Source organism: Sitodiplosis mosellana, unplaced genomic scaffold, assembly GCF_009176505.1.
Source record: "Sitodiplosis mosellana isolate CC-2019 unplaced genomic scaffold, AAFC_SMos_1.0 Smas_scaffold_14, whole genome shotgun sequence".
In the NCBI taxonomy this organism is placed as follows: Eukaryota; Metazoa; Arthropoda; class Insecta; order Diptera; family Cecidomyiidae; genus Sitodiplosis; species Sitodiplosis mosellana.
The window spans coordinates 473,167-492,985 of NW_022595256.1; the positions used below are offsets into that span (position 1 = coordinate 473,167).

The following is a 19,819-nucleotide window of genomic DNA, read 5'->3' on the forward strand; positions in this document are numbered from 1 at the left end:
TGTTCAGCTTTCTATTGTTCTCGACCGATTGAATACATTACATACGATTTTGATGTATTTTTTTTCCATCTTTATAAAATCTCCATGCAGATCGTGAATTTGATCACGAGAGGTTTCCAATTTTCGAATCCTTTTCGGTAGCCGAATTACGATTGCTGTACATCTCAACACATACATAAGTATGTATTCATAAGACATACGTACATGATAATAAGAATTTCTGTTGTATTCCAGGCATCGTTATATTTCACATGTATATTTTGTTCGTTCAACTTCTGGTAATTGTTAATTTCTTCTTGAAATTGTCCAATCGAACTTTGCAAACGATGTATGCTATAGAAAACTGTCTTTATAATTCGTTGCCCGTCCATCGTTCCAGTAGATTTAAGGGAGGAAAAACTCCGATTGATGAATTTTTCAAACATTCTGAGCAAACTGATAGATAGCAAGTATGGACTTGATATATTTAGAAGAATGTTATTTTTTTGGTTTAAGGCAAATTGTGACTGACAATATTTCTCTGTGTCCTAGAGCAAGGAGTTCATTTCAATCTTCCATCTAATATTTCTTCATCCGTCCGATACAATTATTCGGGAACGAGAAAAGAATGCAATCAAGTAGACAAATAACTCGACTTGCACTCAATGCATCTCGCGTGCACCAAATACCGTATTGAGTGATTTAATGTTTGTTGAGAATGGTTTTGTGCGAATTTCCATGCGTTAAGTTGTGTGTACAGTGAACTGTTGGTTCTGATACTACCGTCCAAATGAATTGTGATATACGTCGTCTTTTGTATTGCGATAAAACACAGCCATAATCAAGCGAAACAGAGTAGAAATTACCGAAAAACATTTATACTATGTTTTGAACGGCAAACAGTAAACGCGCACGCTGTACACAACGTACAAGTGGATAGTAGAGCAGAGCTCTAAAATATTTTTCTCGATTTGTTGCTGTGTGTGTTTGCCGTACATTTTTTGCTGCTGCTGCTGCTGCTGCTTTTGTTGCTGTTGTCTCAAAATTTTCACGATACCGAATTTCGTGTTCGATATGGAGTTTGGTTTGTTGACGACTGCGATAGCAACAAACGACAAATTTTTATATATTGAGGATATCTTCTTGTCTCTCAACTTCTCTATTGTTTTTAAGTGACGTTGCGAAAGACAGATGGACAGCGACACAAACATGGCACTACTTTAAAATAAATTTAAGTACCTACTGCCAGCAGCATCATCCGATGAATGGTGTGATGGCAATGGGGGCAATGGTTTGGATGCTTTTGCTGTTGCTTCTCGGTTTTAATGTGTGCAATATTGTCATTCCATTTTTCCTGTACTTTAGACGATGGCGATGACGACGATTTCTGCATGGAGAATTGGAGTTGGTTCGGAAAAGGACACAGAGCCAAGAATGAGAGCCATGGTGAGCTATGGTCACACACAAATACAAACACACACTGTGCATTTCGGATCAACTCTTGTCACATACTTACACACATTGAAAACTTTTTCGATTGTTGTTTTTGTCAATTCGGTGCTTTTTTTCCTTCTGCTTTTGCAAGTTGAGAGTCATTTGATTGTGCAGCAGTAGAATTTCCCTATCCTTTGAATGCTTGGTGTATGTATGTGTATGTGTATGTGTGTTTGTATGTGCGAACGATTTATATAGCAGTATTTTCCGTCTATATTCGTTTTAATGCCGTCAAATCACAGGACAAGCACATCACTTTCTACATTTCTCACAATTCACACAATCATTCCCATCACACAGCGAACAAGACAAAAACGCACAAATTCACCAAGAGAATGAGGACGACAACGGCGGCAACGACGACGATGTCGAGGACGAGGACGAGACGGTAACGAATTTGTAATTTGTACATGTCGTTTCATGGACTTCACTCTCTTTGCTCTCTCTCTCTCTCTCTCGGTGTGGTGATGGTTGTTCATGTCATATTGTCTTTCTGCCAAGTTCCATCTTCTATGCAAGTTGGACGGCCGAACGGTCGATGGATAGACATTAGACGTTTTGTACATGTCAGTGGATTCTTTGCTCTCTATATCGCTCGCTCTCTCTTTTTCTCTCTCCCTGTCTCTTTTGACTCGGTGAATTCGGAGCGTTGTCTCGACAAACTCAATATTCGATAAATGTTTTGGCTTTCTTTTTGTTGCCAAGCAATTCTTATGGACGTAATCGGGAGTACGATGGACAAAAAAAAGACACAGAATAACACACAACTGAACGAACCAAATCTAGACATAACATCACAGGACAAACTTTAACTCACATGGGCTTGGATGCCTGCACTCGTCCATATCAGATCGATATAGAGTGAACCGAGAAAAATAATAGAGAACAAATATCTGAATTTCTCTGCTGCACTCACACCATCCATCTCGTCCGAAGATTTGTACTTATTTTTGGTTCAAAATTAGAAAAGAACGCCATACGTTTAAGGCGTATACGTACGGCGTTTGCATGTGAGTTTTCAAAACAATGCACTTCAGCTTCGGCATGCCTACGCTTCGGTTGCTGTGCTCGTGCATTGCTGTGTCGGGACATCACTCAAACACATGGAATGGGCATGTCGAAGAGGTTGAAAATAGACTTCGATAAACTGCTAAAAATGAGCATCCTTCAATCTCATTTTATTCCATTTGAGAGCAGTAAAAATAACGAAGGGGGAACAAACAAATGAAATCAAACTCAAATCGGCGCGCACACCACCTCTGTCGAAAGTTGACATCCTTATCTGTTGGCTCAAAAACGAAAAAGAAAGAAATTCCGAAAACGACGAAACAAGTGGAAAATAAAACAAAAGCATTTCCACATCTCGACGATCACACACAACAGCGTATGCCAATGCGGTGGTTTTGATGATTGAAAAAAAAACAAAGCACACAATCTTTTCATTTGTTCGCTGTAACGTAACGTATGTGACATGCATTTCTTGCAAAGGTTGACGACGTCGACTGACGCATACACAAACAAATCTCGTTTTTCTTTGTGTTTTTTTCTCTCCTCATTTCATTCAATCTTCGGTTGCTGCTGCTGTCACTCTGATTTTATTTCCTTGCTTTCAATCTAGTATTTGTTTCCAGAATGGAAATGCGCACAAACGGTGAACGAGAACGATTGCGATAGGAGTGATGCGATTCGTGGCCTTTGTAAATTAATTAAAATGGATACAATCCCTTCGACTTTTAATGCAAGTTTATCAGTATTATTCCGCGTGAAATATGACTTTGACAGACTCTTAATTAATAGCCTTTTTCAACTTGATGATGGCAAAAGAAAAAACATGCAGAGTGAGAGAGAGAAATAAAAACAATGTGCACCGCATGAACAGGATACCAAAAGCCAAAACGTTTCGATGTAATATGCAAATGTCACGATTTTATTCCGTTTTCCATGCACATTGACCCAGCCAAACAGGTTCTTTTATATCGTTAATTGATAATAATATTTTGAAATGAGGCGCAGTCATTTCACAGATTGTTTATTCGCATATTTATTTTTTGAAACGTTTTATTTTCCATGCCGAAAAAAACCGACGCGTATTAAATTTGTTCAACAAATTCTCTATTTTTTCTTCTTTCGCATGTTCTTCAGTTTATTTGAGAAGTTAAATGCTAAGTCTAATTAGAAGTAATCGTACGATACAATGAATAGAGGTCTGAAAGTTGTTAATTAACAGTCCAATTAACAAGCATCAGTGTTCAGTAATCGATCAATCAATATGCTTAATGTACACAATAATAATCAATTGGTCGGAATTTCAGTTACACGCAAATATGTATAGATTTGAAGACAAATTCAATCCGAAGCTGTTGCGAATCACTCGAAATCGAAGGCGACTTGATAAAGGACGTAGACAGAATGAATGATTTCTCGACGAGAAATTCTCATTGTTGTTGGAATTGTGCTGACCAATCGAGACAGAGGCGCGTTTTAATTTCGACTGAAACGGAGTTGTGAGGCATAATAAAGCTTAATTTATCGGTCCAACCTATTGCAAACATCCACCGTCTAATTCGTGTAACATTTCTGCGGCAGAATCGGACAGAGAGATGAGTAACGCCGGAAAGCGAAACAGAAGAAATCGAAGAAACATTCATAAATAAGTTGGGCCAATTTTTCTTCATGCACATTTCCATTGCCACCTTGCTGGCGGTCTGTGCACTTTAGTGCACCGAATGAGAGAGCGAGAGATGATCGACTGTGTGATGCATGTATATATTTCAGTTCGTAGCTCAACGCCTAACTTTTATGCAGGACTTGAGCACACGCTTTTTTCACTCGGTTTCTGTTTCTGTTGCAAACACACCGTGTGTACGATGGCAAATGTGTGTGTGTGCAGAAAGTCGGGCCAATGCGAATATGTATGAACGTAGCAGTGCTTCTTGTGTAGCGCGACACGACCTACTTGCCGCATACAAAGTTACGTCTTGCGAGTTAAAGTGAAAATGAAGTAATATAAATCAAGCATAATATTTCATTTTCATTTTTCTGCTGCCATTATTGTTGTTCTGGCTGCCTAACTCTATACTTTCCCTTGCGCAAGCATGAGCATATTTTTTCAGTCTCTCTCGTTCTCTCTCTCTCTCTCCCTCGCGAAATGTTTCTAAGTACACGTGGCGAGAATAGAATGGGTGAAGCCGGTTGTTGCCGATTTCCGAAGAAATAAAGAAACCGATTTTATTGCAATAAATTTCACTGTCGATGCATATCGCTCATATTCATTTAGATTCGTTTATTTTCAGTCGGTCGCCATTCATTCTGTTCGCAACAATTTTTTTTTTGTTTCCACTGCATATTCTTTTCCAACTCCATCCAAAAATGCAAAAAAATTCAGAGACGTAACAACAATCCCAATGGATTACATTCAAATCAAAGAGCACACAGAATATATCGATGAAAATGAACAGCAAATTTATTCTTTTTTCCTTTCTGAAATTAATGTGCCGGCACTCACACACTTGAACGACGGTCGTCGTCGCACAACTGGCATGGAGTGTTTTCTGAGTTATTGCTTGAAGAAAAAAAATTTCGTTGATGTTATGCATTTTGCCCGTACAAATCGGGCGTATCAAATAACATCTAGACCGCATTTATAAATACATTTTTAATTATATAGTGCTTTTTTCTTGTTCTCATCGACGCTTTTCTTCGTACCGGCCCAGAGTCGGTATGTTTTGCATTCATGTAAATTCGATGTTGTTTTTCATCATTCCTTGTGTGGCTAAATATTGTTCAAATTGGGTGTGTAATATGTCTGTCTGTCTTACACCATGATTTGTATTTAGTTAGATGATTTGTTCTTTTTTCCCCTTCAGTCTCTGGTGTGGCTTTTATTGTGTTATTGTGCAATTATTGTGAAAATGAATGCGAAAGCAATTCAAAAATACAAGATCGAAAAATGAACGAAAAAACAACAACAGCGATGTGAGTTCGCGTAAATGTCTGTGCGGTGATCGAAGGAGAGGAAAATTTATCGACGATCAATCGATGGGTCAGCCATGCAAAATGAATGATTTATGCAATTGTATGAATGCCAATCGTGTGAACGTCGAACGTACGCAATGAGTCTTGATTCTTGTGTCTGCATAAATTGTGCATTCCGAATTGAATGATCATACTGACCTCACAAAATGAGCGAAAATAAAAATGTCAAAGTACAGTAATTTATATGCTAGTTATGGTTTGATCAATTCAACTGGTCATAGACGAGGCGAGACGGAAAACTGAATGTGATTGAACGACTGAGCGAGCGAGAGTTGGAGAGAGTGAGAAAATGGCAAGAATTGAGCGGGAGCACACAATTTACATACCAGCCACCAATCAAAATGAGAAATATGTGCAGTAATTGACTGTCATGAAGTGCGTTGTGTGCGTGCAACAGGAATGAAAAAAACGCAATAACCACAACCAGTCGAAATGAAACAGCTCATAATGATGGGCGAAGATGGATGCGACAAAGTGGACAAAAGTCAATAACATGCAAAAAAAAAAATAACGAATAAGTAAATGAATGAATGAAACGAACGTTCTCTCTCACAATCACCACCATCATCACACACTGAACACATGAAATCAAATAAATTAAAGCGATAACTCTGTGACATTTTTTTACAATAAAAACGTCTTCGTCATGTCCATCTTGTTACAGCAAAGCTAATAAAGAACGAAGAGTGCACAAACAAATCGGACATAGAAAATACGGTACGTGTGCAATGTGCATACAAGTGAGAGAGCACATGAAGTGACCGCTCTGAATGGTTACACTGCACTAGATGGAGGTTTATTACCGAGATTCTTCTCATTCTCACTGCAATAGCAATGGCAAAAACAAAAACAACAACAACTGCAGCAGCAGCCATCGCATTTATGGCATTTTATTAGTTTTGTGAGCAAAATGAAGTAAATTAAATACCAAAGTCATTCGTTTGCTCTGAATGCAGTCGCACGGACACATAGTCCGTTGCTGCATAAGTAAACAAAAAAAAACAACAACAGCAAACACAAAAAAGAAATCATAATGGCAATAATGATGATGATGTTACGATACTGAACATTGAACTAATGAAGGAAGAGAGAAGCAACAGCAGCAGCAAAACAAACCGAAAAGCAATGCAGGCAATGAAAATGGCCACGGTGCTAAGAATTATGGTGATTATTATTATTATTATTTTTAATTTGAGCAAAATGAATAAATTTATTTAATTTATAACATCTTATGGAAGTTAATATTAATGCACGGTGATTTAGTTGCGTTTGTGCCTGCGTCTCTCTCTGTTTATGTGTACGAAGAAAAATGCTCATTTTTCTGCGACGGATTTTTTTCTTTCTCTCTCTCCATCTCTCTTCATCTCTTCACGTTCCTTTTACGTTCACATTGCTTTGGACTTTTTCAGTCAACTTCTTGATTCGCTTGATTTGTGTTCGGCTATGTTTTGTATGAACGTCATGCAAGCAGGATATGACGATTATCAATTAACTGAAAAGTGCAAATAAATATCGTTTTATTTCGAAGTATTTCGTTTGTATTTTTCTTTCTTTTTTTCTGTTTTCGGAATTGAATGCTTCATTCGCACTATGTCCTAGTGCATAGAGAGATGTGTTAATCAATAACTTGACTGGTAATTCGACTTTTTGAAATGGACGTTTATTTTACAGTGTTTGTGCTGTCATTGGGTGCGCGCACGCACCACACAAAACTTAATAAATGGCCTGTCATTAAGCGAACAGAAGAAGGCGAAAAGAAATCAAACTTGAACGGAGCGAAGCGGATCGCGCGCACCAATGAAATATGTTCAGATGTTGGTCATTTTTATTTGCAGCTATTTCATACATTCGGCTCCTTATGGAAGAAAATTAAAATTGCAAAAGTTTCAATGCACGTTGTGCTTTTTTTCGCTCGCTCGCTTGTCACAGCGATTTGATTAAAATGGAAGAGAGTAACAAAATGACTGACGACGGTTATTCGTGCACTGCATGCGATCATTCAACTGGCCGTACACACACACACACACACACACACACGAACCCAAGAGTGCGCTCGCGCTCGCCGCAAAACACGAATCAGAAAGACACGAAATTATAATAATTGACATTTTAGCGTCAATACATTTTATTGGTATCGCGTTCATTGATCTGCATCGACCAAGAAAATGTCGTGAATGGCCATAAAAGCCACCGCAAGCATCGATACAACCAGAAATTAAACATTCAATTAGGTGTGCGAGCGTATACCGAGAATCCATTTTCTCTCTCTCTCTCTCTCTCTCTCTCTCTCTCTCTTTCTCTCTCTTTCTCTCTCTCCTCGCATCCAACACTCAAAATGAAGTCTGAGAACGTAAAACAAACGGCCAACAAATAATCATAACTTATGCGTATTGCTTAAGTAAAATCAAAGATTTAGCGGTGTGTTTATTTTTCTTCATCATCATCACACATAGAACAATTTAAATGCATCATTCAAAACGAAGAAGAATGTGAACGCAACAGCGATGATGACAAGGATGACGAGAATACGCAAAGAAAATGAAATAACCATTAAAGTTATCGGGGAGACAAAAATGAAGAAAATGCCTACGCAGTTAGGGGCATGCATATGTTTGATCGTTTCTCTTGCTATCTCTCTAGCTCAAGCTTCAATTTCGATAAATTATTATTGGTCGCTGGCGCAGATGATCATATTCATGTCGTCCGCTGCTTGTGGTCATTCTGTCTCCTCTACTCATAATTATTATGATTGAAACGCAATTCGATGCGTTGGACTTGACGATGGAATGCGACCAATCAACACCACCACAAATATTCATAATTTATTGAGTTATTGTGATTACTTTAGATGTTTCCGTGTACGGATTTATCATTAAAAAAACACGATTTAGATTCGTTAGACAGTCGATTTTTGTTGTAGCCATCCCATAAAGATATCACACAAGTCATTCAATCGCAATTGATTGAACAACGGCATAACGGTAATAAATACATTACATTGAAAGGGTTTAAAATTCTTTTAGTTTTCATTTCCTATGCTCTTTCTGCATTACAACAGAATAATATGGCGAATAAGATTGGTCATCGAATCAATTCTTATTCCAATTAATTAGAATTATGAAATTCGAAACAACACTCAATGATCAATCGAAAAAAAAACAACTTACCATTTTCATTTTTATTTAGCCAGCGATAAGAAGGTCGTGGCTGTTGTTTCGACCGCATGATTGATACATAAAATGGTGCCGAAACCTCAAACTGAATCAATCGGTGCTCAGTCCGAATTAATTGTTTTGTCTAAACGTTGTTAAAAGTGCGAAATGTTTCTTCTTTCGTACGAATCTGAAATGAATTGGAAAAGAAAGAAAAATTTTATTAAATGAAATGAACATGTTCTGATGGAGTTTCGAAAATATTTAGAAAAATAGTCAGATATTGATAGAAAAAAAATGAATCTAAATGTAGATCACTCGCTTTTGCTATATGTATTCAAATGAGATTGCAATGAAGTTCACTGATATTAACTCTACTTGCATCATAATTTCCAAATTTATTGCGTAGATAAGAAAGTCACTGCCGTTTACCGAGAAAAAAGTAAGCCCTGCATGCAATATAGGCGATTTTTTTGTTACTTCATGCATTTAAAATGAGGCGATTCCACAAATGTCACCGCAATGAATATACATTACACATATATGAATGGCGTAGTCAAGGTAAACCCTTTTTATATAGCTGCAAAAAAAATCTTGTCAATGCTATGCCGATAGACGAGGGAGGATACGGTGGCACCGCTCATAATTTTAAACTGAAATGTAGTTGTTGGTTCATAATATTGAGCCGACATGATCTTGCCGTGTGTTACACTATTTATGGACAAATTAAATTCAAACACTTGTTTCTGAATTTCAAGTAGTCGATTTGAAGTGAACCGTTTTGTCGTCGTCGTTTGGTTGACATTCGATCGAACGGAACCGAGATGAGGGAAACAAAATCCAAAGACATGCGAGCACTTTGGTCACGGTAGAAAGTAGTAAATAAATAAATTTCCTGTTTACATTCGGTGATAAGCATGTAACGTGATATTGGTTCGATTTAAGACCAGAAAAAAAACTTTTATTTGTGAATAAATTGAGCATCTATACAGTAGGCAGATAGAGAGCCGATACACGTATGATTTCGATCAAATCAGATTAACAACCGCTTTGACGCTGGCAACATGTTCCATGCATAAAAACGCACCGAAATGAAAACGGTTTCACTGAGCCGATATGCTGCTGGATGTTGCTGCTGATTCAGCAGAGCCATCGCGCTAACGGAACACAAATTCATATCACATCCGTATATTACCGATAAAATGGGAAAATATGCAGCACATTTCACCAAAAAAAATATAAATTCCACTTTGATCAAGTTAAACGTCGATGATGTGTAGTGTGTACCTTCCACCTTTTGAATAACGTAAGTGGTGGAGATAGAAACTATTTAAAAAGGGAAAGAGAGAAACAGAGAGATGGGGAGAGAGGGAGAGCACTAAATAAAATCCGATGTCTTCTAACTTTTAATAACAACGGCAGCAATAACATGAAGATGATACCAGAACAAATCGTCCTAAAAATAGACATCGCAACCTTTTCTCTTTATTTCATGCAATTTTCTTCGTTTTTCTTTCCTCTTCTTCTTCTTCTTCTTCTTCTGTGCTTCAAGTTACTTTTTTTCTCGTTTACGTTTGACTATTTTACTATTCAAACACTCGCTGGTTTCATATATTTTCACTTTTTATTTGCTGCCGTTCAACCGTTCGCACTGTACGCGTTCATACAGGTTGTTGAGAGTCAGGCGCATCCACTACATATTCGCACAAACAGCCGACTGGGAACGTTTTATGCATAACAAACGAGGAGCAAAGCCCGTGCGCTATAAAAGGAAAAGGGTAAATTTCGAAGGTTTCGAACTAAAATTCAACTATAGGACTCGTCACTGCAACCGATAACAAGAGAAATTCTGATGAACTTGATAACGTTTAACATCATAGAGAACATCAACAAAACTTTTTTCAAGTGTGAAGAAAGTGAAACGAACACATGGAGGAAAAAGAAAAACTGTATCGAAAACTTTGGACCGAACATCCATCGGAGTTCGACTATGAATAACGATAATCTACAGGATTTCACAATTTGTATTTCGTTTTATCCTGAATAGATTAGAGATCGTGCGTGTGCGATGCTTCAATCGATTGAATTCCAAAGCAGCGAGAAAAAAAATGAAAACCAAAACTTCGATTTGTTTTTCATCGAGATTTGCTCGAAAACGTGTTGTATGTAAGTTGTATCATTCAATCTCAATGAGATATGCTCGGTTTGAACGCCAAAATATTAAATGAAATCCAATATCGAAGTGTTAACAAATATTTTCCGGAACTTATTTGTTATTTTGATTCGGTGTTCTGGACTTTGTCTATCAGAATTTTACGAAATTTATATATACTGGTACTCACACCCATTCGTATTAACAATATTTCACCTCTATATTTCGATGGGATCACAGCTGTAACTTATCAAAATTTTACAAGTCAACCCTCGATTTGAATTCACAACAAAAATATATTTTGATTATAAGAATCACCAATTTTAACTGTTTTATCCTTTTGAATACTATCTCACTGCCTACAACAGTATGATTTTCCTTAAAATCAGATTCTGATTATCAGAATAAGAGTGCCCTTCGATTAATTTTTGGGTACAATAAGAAATCTTGGAGACGGGTTGCGACGGCTTTTTTCTTCAGATTACACTCGAACCACAGTGTTTACCGGTTAAATTTATATTCAAATGTTTTCCATAGCCACTTCTCGCTGTAGTACACACGTCCGCTGAATAATGCATACGTGTATATTTGATATTTGCTTCGATTTTTTTTCTGCTTCTTCTTTCATTTGAATTTCAACGTCTTACCGAAAAATCGTTTGCGTTGCCACAATTTCATCTTTCGCTTCTGTTGTTATCTGTATACAGCTTGGGACGGTGCTTATCATTTCTAATTTAATTTAAGCAATATCACAAACTCCGCAATCGTTTGCTCAGGTGTGGGTGGGTACGACAAAGAAAAACCAAATACATTTTTTATCTTTATTATTTCGACGCGATTCTATTTGTTTGGCATTTTGTAATATACAAAGGCATCCAAAATCATTGTTTTTTCCTCGGTTTTGTGGGTATCATTTGTGTTTGCTATGTTTTAGCTAAAGCAATGCGATTTGTTCTTATACTACGATCGTCACCATTGTTTGCTTCTCTCTCTCTCTCTCTCTCTCTCTCTCTGCTGAGCAAAAAAAGGAATACATTCATTCGGTGGGAATGATTTTCCAGCTGTTGACAGTGCCACCTTCATCACAAGCAACAACAAAACAACAACAAAAAAACGCTTGAACTGCTGAACGATGATAGGATGTTCAAGGTTTGTATATTTCGAGATGGTTTGGCTAATTCAACCCCATGCGCTTGATACTTTGGAAGTGATTTTCGAGTAGATAGTGGTATTCAGTGATTCATATATTCCGGAAGACATTAAATAAATTTTAGAACAATCATTATTATTATGGCGCAAAATTTATTTGCTTCATTTCCGTTTCGGGAATGGAAAATTGTGCAACACACACATAGACAACCACACACATACACATGAGAGAGTGCAATCGCATTTCATCGAAATGACATGCAACTGGAGGTTGCTGAATCACTTATACGCACGCAAAATACACCAACTTCAGCCACACCGTCCTCAGAAAATGGAATATATAAAATGTGCGCCGAGCAAACAATTCACGTGTGCACAAAACTCGCTTTCACATTCAATTAGATTATTATTTATGGTATTTTGGTGTGCGCGGATATGATCTAGTGGTGGTATGTTCAATGTTCACGGCCATTCAAAACGTCCGGACTCAACCGAAAATTCCATGCGCCCGTTCCATGTGTTTCGTTATTTTCCCATAAATTTTATGCTACATCGAAAATTGTCCCATTTTCGGTCCACTTTTTTTATGCTGTTCGTTTGTTTGTTTGTTATGGCCATTCGGCATATATGAGCGAGAGATCGTCCTCGAAGGCCCACGCTGTTCCGAGAGAGCTGCATTTGCAATTTGTTGGCGAAACAAAGTGATGAATTTATCTATGTGACAATAATGTTGGCAATAAAATAATAGGATTGTGTGCATTAAGCGAATTGACTTTGAACGAGGCGATAAAACATCAGTAGTCATATTGCTCTCGCAATTGTATTCGGAATTCGGGAGCAGCGGTGACGGCAGTGGTGGTGGTGATGATGTTTGTGCTGCCGCGTCATTGATAAAGAATGCATGAGAGACCACAATATACCTATTGTACGAATAAACTTTAAATGTTTCGGTTGTCAGTAATGCGACAATTTCATTCACACACTTGACACAAGCTAATTCTCATATCACAAGCATAGACTGTGTTAAGGCGAGACGGATGTCAACTGCCAACCGAACAGGAATGTGCAACACACAGAGAGCGAGAGAGGGAGGAAGAGAGAGATAGAGAGAGAGAAAGAGAGAAAAAAACACTCTCCAGAACAAATAAACTTGTGTGTTGTGCACTGTACCCTTTTGTGTGTATCGTCGAGAGCGGATTGAAAACTTCCTACAACTGCAATATGCTCCGTATCGGCACTCATCTATCAAATCAGCACACACACACACAGATGCAGCATGTGTGTGATGGCGATGCGGAATTTCTGCTCAACGAATGACATAACGTGTTCTTTTGACAAACGGCCCTGCTTTTCATTTATGCTTAAGTTACGAATATGAAGTCCGTCTCGCTGCTACCGTCGTCGTTTGTGCAAAAGCGAGAATAAAATGCGCGAATATGAATTTTGTTTGTGACAAATGTTCGCATAATATTTTACAACCGTCTGATATTGAATAGGTACGTTTAATATGGGCACAAACGGCATGCTGTTGGGAAGCGAAGAAAGAAATACGGTACTGCTGGTGATGCTGGTGCATGTGTTCGTTGGAAAATTAAGTGTGAAGTGGGACCGTCTGTCAATTCCGTCTTCATTCCTAATTGATGATGTTGAAGGTGCATTTCGTAGGAATTCAGTGTGTCGTGTTGTTCCAATGGAAAATTGACTATTGATTGATTTGGTTTGTTTCTCTTCCGATTTCTGTACATTTTAATTTTCATGCCAAGAAAAGTTGTGCAGTTGTGCAGACCTGTCGAGAATTGGTTAGCATGCGCTATGTGATGTATATTTTACGTTATACGCCACTGAATTGAGCGAGTGAGTGAGTGAGTGAGTGAGAGAACATGTGCCAAACGTGAACGGATGATGATAGAAGTTTTGAGAGAGAGAGAGAGAGAGAGAGTGATCGAAGTCAATGAAAAGCTATTCTCGGTTGTTTTGTTCGACTAATCAATAATCCAATTGTAAATTATAACCGGCAACAATGACAATCCGCAGAGCTATTTCCGTGAACACATGAATGCTTGTTATTATTGATTGTGTTGTTTTGTCTGCAGCAATGAAAGTGCCAAGCCCGCTCTACGCTCTCGGATTTTATCTATCTCTGTTCTGCTACCACAAAACTTTGTCCATTTGACGCTGGAAAATATATTATTCAGAGATAACTCGCCTATTCGGTGAGTGCGGTGCATGTTGCCCGTGTAAAAATTGCTAACTACGTAGCATACGTGAGTGTGTGAGTGTGTCCCTAAACGTTGTGGGTAACAAATCATTTTCACATTTTTGCTCATAATTAATATTAATAATAATAGCAATATTATAATTTCGAATTTGCAACAGCCGCATAAATCTATGAACTGGAGCCTGAAATGAACGAAACATAAATACAGTTTATGCGTTTCGATGTTTGTTTCGTATTTTCCGATTTCCATGCCATTTCGCCCCTGTAATGAGTCCGAAACTTTCCTTTATTTTCAGCCATAGGGCCATTATATGGTACAAAAACCACATCGACAACAACAAAAAAACACCAAAAGTAAATACTGTGCAGCTAATAATTTCGGGTTGTCATTGTTTATGGAATAATGATGTAATGTTGGAATAACAAATGAATTTAAGGCCTGTTTACGACGCAAATATGATTTTAAAACCAAGCGAATAGTTTGGTTCTCGTTAGTAATTTAAAAAGTGAGCAGATTGCGAAATTGCATTTTGTACTCAAAGCACATAACATTGGGTCGCAGAGTTCAGATGATTTCATTAATTTTGTGAAGCAAATCGATTGCAATTAACCATTAATTTTGATATCAATAATAATTTCCAAAGGAATTGTATTTTGTTTTCATAAAAGACAATACGGTCCTGCCTTATCAACAGCTCATTCAATTAGGTTGTTTATTTATTTTCTTGGCACACGCGAAGCTTTTTTGAAGATCGCACCGAAACAAATCGAAGCCACTGAAGTAGCAACAGAAACGAGCACAAGAAAAGAGGAGAAGAAGAAGAAGGACGAACAGCAAAAACAAAAAGCTCATGGAAAATTATCCAAACAAGCACAAACGAAAACATTACAATAACCATAAACATTACAGACACATCGACGTTGGGAGCACACAAGAAATGGCCGAGAGTGGAAAACCGGAGCGAATAGCGAAAGAAAACACATTTACGGTGAAAACTGAAAACGAAGACGAAATGCGAAAAAGAAGAGAAAACACAATATTTGTGTGCATGAGCTGCAATAAAACAATGTGGGGCGAGTGTTGAGGAGTAGAGAAAGAGAGAGTGAAACCTAAAAACAGAGAAAAAAAACGAATGTGCGGATATACATCGAGATAAGGATATATGCGGATGGAATGGAATAGAATCGAAAATTGTGTGTATGTGTGGTTCTTGCAGCCGGGCATACCAACCGACCGAACGACCGTTTGCCTAACAATTTCGCCTGTCAAATTTATGACCAGCAATGAAATCAAACAACCTCATCAAATAAACTAGACATGCTTTCGTCATTATCATAAAGAAAGCAGAAGACAGTGCTGCACACCAACGACAGCCAGAGACCCGTGATATAAACCGTACCAACTAAATGGGATATACGAAAATACACAAAAGTCAATAACCATATCAATTTTTGTTGATGTTGATGGCGTTTCACCACTCTGTCCTCTGTACAGACGATGAACCGCTAATGTTTTCTTCGCTCCTTTTTCTTCAGCAATTTTGATGCTGTCAGATGCTTGTGAATTGTTTGAAATCGGTTTTTCGTTCTTTCGAACGTTGAATTTTTCGCTAATAATGCCAACAATGGAAACCATTGCAATAGTTTAACTGGACGGTTCAGCTCAGTGAATGGAAATGCATTCGTATTGAACTTTGACGCTGTGCTCAGTCAGAAGAATTCGATTCGGTTCATTTTAGATCGAGTTTGACATTTGTATAATTCTCTTCATTTTATTGTGCATTTTGAACGTAAACAAAGTTTATGCCAACACATTTCAATGAATGAACGAAACCCGATTACTCCGATTCGGCACCAATAATTGTCTGATTCGAATGTAAATCGAGTTAAAAGCTCACTTAAATCGACGATCAAATGCCTTACATCGATTAGATCGAATCTCGAAATGGGACCTCCTCATCTATTATTCCGGCGGATTTTCAACCGGATGGTAAATAAGCTAAACTGGTTGAGCTTACGCACGCAAATACCTTTTGTTTAATCACTTCTGACGCACAATGCCATCGAACCGAAATCTCATTGGCATCGTGCACGAAATGCAAAAAGGTAGCATACAGTTTTGGGTGAACCTTTCAAATTAAAATCTTGCTGGGCAGTTCAGAAGTAAATGATTTGTCAGCGAATGACGTGTATTTCGCACGCATAAAACCGTTACTTTATACCATCCAACAAGTTTCGGTTCCAAGACGAAAATAATTTCGATTTCGTTTGATTCGATTTGAACGCATGATGCCATGGCAAAGATATCGATCTGAAGTGTGCAAAACCATTAAGTATTTCAAAGATTTCGCATCGTTGGCTCGCAAAACATGCGTCCATTCAAGTTCTATTGATTTTGCGGTTTTGTGATGTGTTCATAGAAGTACGCATGTAAAATTCATCAGATAGCGTAATGCATCCATTCAGGTTAATCCATCGCAAGGAATATGGCACGAAATGGAATAAAATGAAATGGTGAAGCAGCGCCTATAGTTCCATCCTATTTTGAAGGTTTTACACCAACGGGAAAAAAGAAGCATTTACTTTTCTATTCACGCGCCCGCACTTCGTTCAGAGCATTTCATTCTCCTTTCTCGTTCGATTTGGTTTTCTGCATCGATTCAATCGTAATCTTTATGACCACACTTAAATGCCCCCGAAATAGAGCGTATGTGTGTGTGTGAGTGAGTGAGTGTATATGCGTGCGTTTGAATGTTCAGGTCAACAGTGACTACAACTATTAAATACAAATCGACCATATGTGCCGTTTAATGCATGTATACAAAAGCCCCGGTCCGAAAGCATTGAGCGATTCCATAACGGTCATTAACTGTAAGTTATAAGTCGGTTTGTGTTGTATGCATCGATTGATGAGCTGAATGTGTAAATGTAAATGTACGACCTCATCATTGTCAATGTGCGCCGGTGTACGAGCATTTACGTATTTTACTACCACTTTAAACATGTCTCTTTTCTGATCGTTTGAATTCGGCTTTCATCAAATTTTCATCCAAATCCGTAATGGCCACATCTTTGGCTCGTAAAATGCCATCAAAACCTTATCGAATAATGCGGAGAAGAAGCGGAGAAAAAATAAAGTTGCTCGAGAAAACCGGCATCTGATTGTATCCATATATTAGAACAACAGAATAGATCGAATGGGCGTGACAAGTTTATTTGCTTCTTACGTTTTATGGATGATAATTGCGTTGAATTGCTGTATTTCAAGCGTAATGCGTAGTTTTTCTTGCCTTTCCCCATATCTGACAGTGTTAGATTCCAATAGCCAGTTTGGTTTTTAGCTGGACAAACCATTCAAATAGACATTATCATTCTTAGCGTATACACACACTGGAACCATATATATCTCATTAACCCTTTGATATGCGACACATTGTTTAATGGATCATCCTGATCTACGAAAAAATGTAATTTCCTATACATTGTGAGTGTGACATTTACGTTCTTGCATACGAGCGATTCGATAACAATGGATGTTCATTCGTTTTACCACGTCTTTTCGTTTAATATTTAAAATCATGAGTTCAAAATGCACCCATCACTTGAAAATATCTTCTTTTAACTTTTTACAATGTCTTAAAATCTGTTGCAGTAATTACCGAAGATTTTTCAGACAAATTTCCATGAAATTTGTCAATATTTAAATGAAATGCCTTTGCGTCAAAAATTCTGCCAACGAAAATTCCAAACGCATTTATGCGCGCTGTCATGAAAAAGCTTTGATTCTTCACTATTCCTTTTGCCGAGTAATCAAGATCAAAGCGCTTTGTAGAAGAGAGTATGTTTACGTGCTTCACTCGTCAAGTCTGCCTCACTTGCATACACAAACACATACTCACACACGTTAAGACAAAATTGTATGCACCTTTTTGACTGTCTTTGAAGCTCACGAGTGGGATTTCAACGAACTGCATTAATTTCTGATTTCTTCAAGGCATTTGTATATTCATAATGTTCGTTATGGAAATTTCCATGCATTTGCAACGAATTTGCAGAAGATTCATTATTTTTCATCGATAAAACTAACGCGTAAAAAATTGAAATTAAGAGTTTGCTGTGATTTTCTTCAATTTGATTGATAAATTATTTGTATATAAATTCTATGCAAAATGGATTTCATCGTGGCATTTGTAGTTGAACACACAAAATCAAACAATGATTAACATGTTTAAAGGGCTCCTCGATTGCGTATGGCCCATTTCCCACGGAAGCGTTGTTAAGCTATTAACAGCACATGTAATACTGTTCGCTATTTCTAATTACCACATAAATATGTGAAATGCCGTTTAAATTCAAATCGTAATATTACCATTGTTATGCGTGATTAAGAGCGCACCAATCTTGAAATAGACAAACCAATAAATTTGTCTCTGGAACATTTTGTGTGTGTGTGTGTGTGTCTCGCATTCATGCAACCGGCAGCCCTATAAATGTTTAACGAAAGCAATTGATGTATCTAAAATGCCATGTGAATTTACATTAAAAACCAAAATGTTTCTTCACGAAATGAAACCATAAATTTGGACGCGTTCGAGCCCAACCGTTTAAAGACAAACAAACACTGGTATGACGGCAACGGTTTTACTAGCACAAACACACATACGCACTCATTCCATTTGAAACGAGTGGTATTTGTATGATGATGCATTGGTTTCGAATGCAAACTATTCAAAAGCAATTTCGCATCAAGTGGTGAGCGATAAAAATGGATGTTCCACGTGTGCATTAAATTCTACTGGCTTTCCGAAAAGTCTTTTGTTTTGCCAGCGAGAACATCAAATAAATTATCAAAACACAATTCCTCCTTCACCGTGGCCGCAAAAAAGTATGTGTGTGTGCCTGTGATGTGCTGTGTGCACGGTATTTAGTCGCTAGCACGGTGCAAGCTCCGCGTCACACACACAGACACACACAGCGGAAGAAGAGAATGCTCGCATTCGATTTTTGTGCAATATGCAAGAATTCACTTCGTTCCGGTGTGTGTTTGCGATAGCAGAGGAGAACAGTTATGCCACAAATGCATGCATAACACACGAAATATGACTGTGATTAGAGCCTAGATATTTGCATGATGTATGTGCAAATAATTTCAAATGGTTTTTGGAAGCGTGTGTCGCTGTTCGTTTTGAGTTTTCGAAAGGAAGAAAGCAACAAATCTAGTCAGCACATAAAGGCAGCAGAAGTGGTGACGGCTTGCGGCAACGGTGGTGATGATGGTGAATCGCGGTGAATGATATGTAGCTCACAATAAAGTCACTGAATGAGCCGAGCCACTGTGTTCTGTTTTGAGTGAGCGCGAGGGAGGGAGAGAGAGAGAGAGAGTGGAAGAGAGTAGAAAAGGGAGCATACATATTTTATTATTATTGTCCTTGTTAGCTGTTATATTCGCAATTGAAATGAAACGAAGAGAACTTTTAGAGGCCAACGATCTCAATGTGGCCCTCGTAATGTATGCTGTACAAAAGTCTATGTTTCCAGATGAGCTATGAATTTCACAAGAGATATTATGCCAGCCAATGCTCCTTCTGTTGTTGTTGACCATTTTTAGTTGTAGTGTTATAACTAAAACATGCTGCATGG

The 19,819-nt window shown here is 37.9% G+C and overlaps 1 protein-coding gene across 3 annotated transcripts in view; it reads right to left on the reverse strand.

Annotated features, from left to right (window-relative positions):
* The window catches only part of LOC129567997 (protein tiptop), a 187,727-nt gene that overhangs the window by 78,573 nt on the left and 89,335 nt on the right, over nucleotides 1-19,819 (reverse strand). For all 3 annotated transcript variants that reach the window (XM_055445466.1, XM_055445467.1, XM_055445469.1), the window contains one exon: nucleotides 8,676-8,850. In XM_055445466.1, the coding sequence (XP_055301441.1) occupies nucleotides 8,676-8,733 (58 nt within the window). In that variant the 5' untranslated portion in view covers nucleotides 8,734-8,850. The remainder of the gene's footprint in view (nucleotides 1-8,675; nucleotides 8,851-19,819) is intronic.